Source organism: Vigna radiata, unplaced genomic scaffold, assembly GCF_000741045.1.
Source record: "Vigna radiata var. radiata cultivar VC1973A unplaced genomic scaffold, Vradiata_ver6 scaffold_464, whole genome shotgun sequence".
NCBI lineage: Eukaryota > Viridiplantae > Streptophyta > Magnoliopsida > Fabales > Fabaceae > Vigna > Vigna radiata.
Window position 1 is genome coordinate 3815 of NW_014543988.1, and position 7903 is coordinate 11717.

Sequence of the window (7903 nt, forward strand, 5' to 3'; positions counted from 1 at the left end):
GTGGCTCCTACAGATGGTCAGGACGTGCAAAAACCTCAGCAGGCTCGCGTAATCGTTTACACTGCATTGTAAACGATTACAATGCAGTTTTTCACTCACATGTTTGGCAGAAATTCAGTACTAGTGTTTATGATCTCATTCAACCTTTGTTCAAGCTTCCTAAAGTGTAACAGGTTCATCAAAATACAAATTTACGTCAAATAGTCGTTTACATCAGACAAATGACCACAAACGGCTTCGGCATACAATTATATCTAATACATTACTTTATCCTGCTTGGAACCAAGAAAATAAACTTCAAACATTGCAATCAGTACACCAAATCAAAATACAAACCACTTAATGTCAACAAGTCAAATACATGGAACCAAACATACATGACCTCATACTGCAAGAAATAAGTTTAGCTACAACATCAAGTCATGTTGGTATTCAAAATACCATACATTAATCACTTATTTGTTTTTTCTACATCCTATATTTCCGGTGTAAGGTGTCCTCAGGGCTTGGCTCTTGTGACGCATTCTTCTTCCCATCCTCACGTACGTCTTCATTTGTGGTTCGGTGTCCATGTTCCCATCCGCTGCGTTCTGCGACAGTCCACCGTGATCGGTCTTTGAAAATCCTCTCGGTTGGTTGTTAGACATTACAGCAGGGGAAAAATATGCATTCTTACTATGATCAATGTCGTCGTTACTTGCCGCTGTAGTTGTTCTTCTCGCCTTCTCTTGAGCCACCTCTACCTCCAAAACCTCCACCTTCATTTTAAGTTCTTCAATCAAACATTCTTGCTCCTCAGCACTACGTAACATACTTTGTCTGCGTTCTCTTTTAAGTATTTTATTTTTCGCTTCTTCGTCAACATTCCTTTTTGGATGTGATTGTTTTTCCTTCACATATGTCTTCGACTTGGATGCACAACCAACCACATCATCAACAACGTGGAACTGAAATTAGGCAACATATAACATGTTAGGTAACTATTTTGAATATATTAAATAATTCAAAACTCATTGAACACATCACATACCACACCCATCTCGAAAACCTGTTTGACAATGCTGTCTCCCACATTTCTATCCATCCAATGCAAGATCCTTGGTGACTTATTAACTTGACCTTCTGCAGGTACAAAATGCTCACAAAACCATACCTAAACAACAACTAAATGTTACCAAAAATTCATAAACAAATTTAAAGTATTCAATTCACCATTCATGAATGAAATCAATAAGTTATAATTACCTGCAACATGTAAACACAACCATTCACAGTAACATCGCTTATAGCTTTGCCTTTCTTCACTGAATCGGAAGCTTTGCTCAAACTTTTCACCAAATAACGATAAACTAAACTACCCCAACAGTAATTATTCAAACGACTCAGGTTGTCAACAATTTTAAACATGATAGGATACACTCGACCATAACGTCTAGGAAACAAAATCTCAGATATTCCAACCAATATATACAGGCTACAAAAAACACCACAAGGAATTCCTTTTTTATGTTTCTTCAATAAGAATTTGTAAATGAAATTCAAATCTTTGATTCCCTTACCCAAGTATTTAAAACAATTACTATTATCCTGTGTATGCTTCAAGTTTATATCATCACCCTCTGAACTCAACCCTAATCCATAACAGAATTCCTTTTCGTTCATGTTCACAACTTTATCTCCAATTACAAAACTGAAACTCGAATCTACCCATTTAAACGTTAACTCCCGCAAAATTTCACTATTCATTGTGACTTTACCATTCAATTGTAAAAACCAGGCAAAAGGAGTCTTCGAAATAAGTGACCGTTGATCATCTATCAAGTGTTCGTTCAACGTGCACACATACATGGTTGAAAATTAGTGTCGCACCGTCAACTGCTCAACCAAAACAAATCAAATGTAATAGCATAACCATATCACAAACATAAGTAAATGGGGTGGAAAAACACACAAAAAAACATCAAACAAACAACACAACACCCTTAAACAATTACACCAAACACAAAAACACACTACCATTAACACAAAATCAACAACGACGAACACAAATCCAAAAACCCAAAACAAATAAATACTAAACCCTCACCACAACATCCACAAAGGAAGACCACAAATCAAATACCCAAACCTAACAACGCAAACGAAAAACCCAGAAACCCAAAACCATTACCCAAAACTCCACCAAAAAAAAAAAAAAAAACTACCCTAACAAAAAACCCAAAACCCAACAGCAGTTACCTTTNTNCAACNAAGCTGCACTTCAGGACTTTCCATCTCCACCAACCGCCGAGAACGAAAACTCAAATGGGTAACCACAATGCAGAGAACTAACTAAACGAGAGAGAGGACGATTCGAGATTGGTTGTGAAATGAGAAAAATTGTGAAATGAAACAGAAAACAGAGGTAAGGGTATATTTGGAATCGCAAATTTTCCAAACGCTGCTAACTTTCATTCTCAGATTTTTTTTTAAAAAAAAAAAAAAACAGAACCAATGCCAGCATGACACGTGTTTGTGTCAAAAATGTGTTAAAAAAGTTGTGTTAAAGTAACGGGATCCTAAAATATATAAATACAGGGAAAGTGGAGCAAACAGCGATTTCAACAAAGAAAGCATAGGGACGAAAGGTTTCTCTTAAGAGAACCCAGAAGTCGTTGAATCTTATGGAATCGCCGTTCAAAGCAGGGATTCTGAAAGGGAAGGTGGCTCTGATAACAGGAGGAGCCTCTGGAATCGGCTTCGAAATTTCGACGCAATTCGGCAAACATGGAGCCTCCGTCGCGCTCATGGGTCGCCGAAAGCAAGTTCTTCACTCCGCTGTCTCCGTTCTCCAATCCCTCGCCATTCCCGTAATCAATTCACTCCTACTCTTCTCTCCAGTCGCTATTTTCCTTTAATTTAATTTGTGTTTTCTCGGAGGGAATGATTCTCTCGCTGCTCTTTTTTCACTTCCTACAGTCTTAGAAATCAAATAAGATTTTGATTCAATTTGTGTGGATTTATAAAAAATGAGGTTAACACACTAGTTCCGAACTAAAGCTATTTTTTGTGTATTACAAGACTTTGCTTCTACTGTGTAAATCTTTCATCCTCAAGTTATCTGTCAAGTCCACTAGTGTTGGCCTGTTTGGACAAGAAGAAAACTATGAAATTAACTTTTTATAAGTTAAAATTAACATATATTAGTTCATTTGTAAAAGTTCTTTCAGATGGTTAGTTTCTCTGTTTTTTTTTTTAATTTTTAATTTATGCATGGATGAACTTTAGCTTACAGTGAAACTCATTTTGTTCTTTTTTTTCTCTTATTTTTTTATCTCTTCTAAAAGTTTGTAGAGAAGTTTGTTTAAGCATATTTCAGAATTGGGATAAGCGCAAACAAGGTCTAGTCAGGATTTGACACTAGTATGAGCTTTATGGATTTATCTGAAATGGCGTCTTTATGAATTGAGAGGGAAAAATGTATTTAAACTAAGTCACGTGAGACTATTTTGGTTTTGAAGTACCTAAACATGTATTTCCACAAGACATGCGTGGGAAAAATTTAACACGGGAGGACTTTTTGGTCTTGTAAATTGCGTCCTGACTCTGAATGTTTTGTTTTGGCAAGAGTGAATGGGTAATTGATGTGGATTTTGTTCTGGTTTAGGCGGTTGGGTTTGAGGGGGACGTACGGAAGCAAGAGGATGCAGAGAGGGTGGTGGAATCGACGTTTAAGCATTTTGGAAGGATTGATATACTTGTGAATGCTGCGGCTGGGAACTTCCTTGTGTCGGCAGAGGATCTCTCCCCCAATGGCTTTCGCACAGGTTCTGTCTGTGTCACATCTTCTTTTCTTTTCTTTTTTTTTTTTAAGGCAAATGATAAATTGGGATATTGGTTGAAGAATTAAAAATAAAACAGTATATTGAGAAGTGTCATTAATATGTGATTTCCAATGCATCTTCGTTATGATTCTGTTGAAGGGTTGTCTAACTTATCTCATATAAGATGATTGGTGCAAATCCCTTTTGTAGTTAAATCTGATTAATAGAATTTTTGGATTAATCGTTTATGATCTAGTCACATTTTTAGATTACTTTTAGAGTTCAGTGATACTCCAATCAAAATTGAAGTTCACCCCGGTCAACATAAATTAATAGAATTTTATGTTGACTTTTGATACAAACTTCTACCATGGGGATTGGTGAAATTCTTATTCTGACGAAGAACTGAACCAAAAATACTTAATAAATTGTGTCATGATTTTGGAGAACTTATTTATAGTAATTCAAACTTATCTTGTAACATGAGAATGTGTTTGGGAGAGCTTATGCAAATACCTTGTGATGTGTTCATAAGCTGTTTTCAACTTATTTCAATAAGCTCTCCACAAGAATTTATGAAACTTAAACTTATATGAAAGTATTTCATCTTATTTTCTTTTTGGTCGTTATGGAAACAACTTTTATAAGATCTTATATAATAAGAACTTAATTAGGTTGTTTTCCAAACGGGTCTTAAGTTTTGTCAATTATGTTAACTGTTGTTGGACACTATACATTTCTTATATCGAAGGTATCGATTCTAGAAGAAAGCACTAATCCAAAAATGTGGATAGGATAGATTTGTGATGTTTCAGATGAGTGGTTACTCCAGACACTTTCTAAGTTACTAGCTATCTTAGGTTTAGAGCATGATGCAAGCATATTCAGTTCTACTAATTAAGAGAAAGGAAGTGGTGATAAGATATAATCATTCTTGACAGTTTTGGACATTGATTCTGTTGGCACGTTCACAATGTGCCGTGAAGCACTAAAATATCTCAAGAAAGGCGGAGAAGGAAGGAGCAACTCTTCCGGTGGGGGATCAATAATAAACATCAGTGCCACCTTGCATTACACAGCTTCTTGGTACCAAATTCACGTGTCTGCTGCAAAGGTTTCTAACGCATTACTACCATGTTAAAATCATCTTGTTGGCATTCACCTTTAAAATTTCTATTATTCACCAGGCAGCTGTTGATGCCACTACAAGAAACTTGGCACTAGAATGGGGAACAGACTATGACATTAGAGTCAATGGAATTGCTCCAGGTCCAATAAGTGACACTCCTGGCATGAGTAAACTAGCTCCCGACGAAATAAGTAGCAAAGCCAGAGACTATATGCCACTTTATAAACTTGGGGAGAAATGGGATATAGCCATGACTGCACTTTTCCTAGCGTCAGATGCAGGTTGGTCGCTTTGTCTATTCACCCAAATTATTGTTTTAATCTTGTTTACATGTTTTTATGAGGGAAATAAAATGTTGTTTCTGTATATATTAATGAATGAATGTCCTGTTGAATTTCTTGAACTTCTCGTTCCTCTTAATTTTGAGCAGCTCCCAAAAAAAAAAAAAAAAAATTATCAGAAAGTTACAGAAATGAAATTCTAAATGAAATTATTTTTATTTCAGAATATTATTTTAGAATTTAAGTACTCTCTTCACCACGTCCCAATCAGCTAATACTGTGTTAAGAATGTTTCACCAAATTATTTAGTACCAAGTTGAATATGTGCAGTGCAATACTATATGGTAGGAAATTATTAGGAAATCTTGGAACATATGTTCCTAACTTCTTTCGACATCAGGGGATGCATTTAAATTTCTTGCATGATTAACAAGCGGCTGTTACAGAAATTATCATGTATTATATATCATGCTCGGGTTTTCTGTTTTAGTTTTGGCAGCGAAAATTGCAAGATTTAGGTACACGAAATAATTGTGTAACTCTGTAAATAAGCCATATTCTTTCTATTCGAACTATATTCCACAAGTATACGGGTGGTATCTTAAACAGTATCTAGTTACGTGTATTACTCTTGTAATATCTAGTTATCCTGTCGTTAATTTTGGTCTCTTTTATACGTATATCGTTCATAACGCTTTTCACCGACGGAAAATTGAAAAATTTCTCGAAAATTGTGAAGGAAAATTCATCAATGGAGACACTGTGATAGTTGACGGAGGACTTTGGCTGAGCCGGCCTCGTCATTTAGCAAAAGAGGCTGTGAAGCAAGTATCTCGATCTGTAGAAAAGAGATCAAGAAATGCACCAGTTGGTGTTCCAAAAAGCAAGCTCTGAACCACCACATTCAGGTTTTAGCTCCTTTTCACACAGGGAATCAATCTATGATTTATAGAATATTATGCAAAATGCAACTTATAATGTGTTACTTTTAAATTATTAAATCAATTAATGATTTGTAGAAACTTATGGATATGGAAGCCATGATGTGCTAATTTTAAATTGTTAAACAGGTGAATTTTCTCAAATTGTAGAACTCAAAATAAAATTAAGTTGTGATTCCCTTTATTATACCTCATATACATTGTGCTATCTTGAACACTTACACAAATCTAGTTGTACCTTAGGCTCAACTCCTCTTTTACCTCCCAGTCAATACTTTTACATTTAAAAAAATGTTTAGTTTTTGAATTTAATACATTTTGTTCTTCAATATTTAAAAATAAATCAATGCATTTCTTTTAACTTTATTGTTTTATTTTTTTCATATATTAATTGTCTTTCATGCTACCATTTGAATTATTTGACACATTTGTAAAAAAAAAGAGAAAACATTGATGTAATTGTATTAAAATGAATATATTATTTTATCATAAAAGTTTAAAAATTAAAATGTATCAAAGTTTCGAAAAACTTTTAATTTCATGTTAAAATTCAGAAACTAAAAACATTTAAATTCTTAAAAAAGTAAGATTTTCTAAATTAAAATATAAGTTATTTGTCACTTTTTTAAATTATTTTGGTTTAAAATCAGTTTTTAAAATAAAAATAACTTGGTATGCTTTTTAGGATGATTTGTTTTCAAAAGTAGCCTTTTGTCAAATAAAAAAACAATCTCAAAAAAATAATTTATTAATTTCATTTGCATAAGGTATCTTATCGATAATTGAAATACGTAAAAATGGTAAGCATTTAAATAAATTATTAAAATGGCAACTAGTCATATTTGTATTTGTAAATATAATTTCAGAAATTATAATTATTTTAAAATTGGAGCGAATATATTAAGAAATATGTTTAAATCCACTTTAAATCTTTATAATTTCGGGAGTGTGTAGTTGTAGTTCTTGATTTAATTCTAGTTTTTCAAAATTAGACAATTAAATACATAAATAATAGAATAAAGTTTAATTTATTTAATATTTAATTTTTAAAAGAAAATGTAAAAATATGTCTTGAAATTAGATGCACTAAAGTCAATAGTCAAATCTACCATGGATATTTTACTTAAATGGGTATTTGGCATATTATCACTGAAACATTTAACACTTCAGTGATTAGGTCTCATAATAAAATTAGAACAAAATTGTTTAGTTTTGAAAAACACGTACATTGTGGAGAAGCGCATTCATTTACTTCTTTTTTCTTGTTCAAAGTACTATAAAACACATAATAAAAAAAGGTTGTATTGTTTTTAAAAAAAAAATTCAAACATGAATATATTATTTATATTTTTATCGATATAAATAATAGTCAGACTCGTGGATTTATACGAAAAAACAAAAACAATTACGCTTATTATTTAAAGGTTTAATTATTTGAAAGGTTTCTATTTGGAGTTGGAATTTTAAATTGGTTTTTTTGTTTTTTTTTTTCTCAATTGGGTCTTTATTTTGTGAAAATTGTTCCAATTAGACTCTTGTCGTTAAATTGGATGAGCAACATTAGTGTGATGTTAGTGTTTAAATGTGACATGCTGATGTTGGTGTTTAAATGACGTGGAATTTCTTATTTGGTGTATGTGATTCTGACATGTCTTTCTGTTTTTTCTTTTTAAATAAAAGAAATTGACAAAAATGAATTAAACATTAAGCTCACTACTTTGCTCGAATTAGGGATTGGGAAAAAGGAAG

The 7903-nt window shown here is 33.0% G+C and overlaps 1 protein-coding gene across 1 annotated transcript; it reads left to right on the plus strand.

The window, feature by feature from the left end:
* Window positions 1–2584: 2584 nt before the first annotated feature.
* On the plus strand, window positions 2585–6348 carry LOC106755217 (peroxisomal 2,4-dienoyl-CoA reductase). Its single transcript, XM_014637330.2, has 5 exons — window positions 2585–2849; window positions 3647–3806; window positions 4745–4917; window positions 4991–5213; window positions 5953–6348. The coding sequence occupies exons 1-5, from the start codon at window positions 2664–2666 to the stop codon at window positions 6105–6107; spliced, it is 897 nt and encodes a 298-aa protein (XP_014492816.1). The 5' UTR covers window positions 2585–2663; the 3' UTR covers window positions 6108–6348.
* Window positions 6349–7903: the final 1555 nt, after the last annotated feature.

What these genes read in the sequence shown, in the direction of transcription:
- LOC106755217 (XM_014637330.2), top strand. Translation starts at nt 2,664, where the DNA reads ATGGAATCGCCGTTCAAAGCAGGGATTCTGAAAGGGAAGGTGGCTCTG. An exon ending in TCCAATCCCTCGCCATTCCC is followed by an intron (nt 2,850 to 3,646) that starts GTAATCAATTCA and finishes GTTCTGGTTTAG; the next exon opens with GCGGTTGGGTTTGAGGGGGA. An exon ending in TTCACGTGTCTGCTGCAAAG is followed by an intron (nt 4,918 to 4,990) that starts GTTTCTAACGCA and finishes ATTATTCACCAG; the next exon opens with GCAGCTGTTGATGCCACTAC.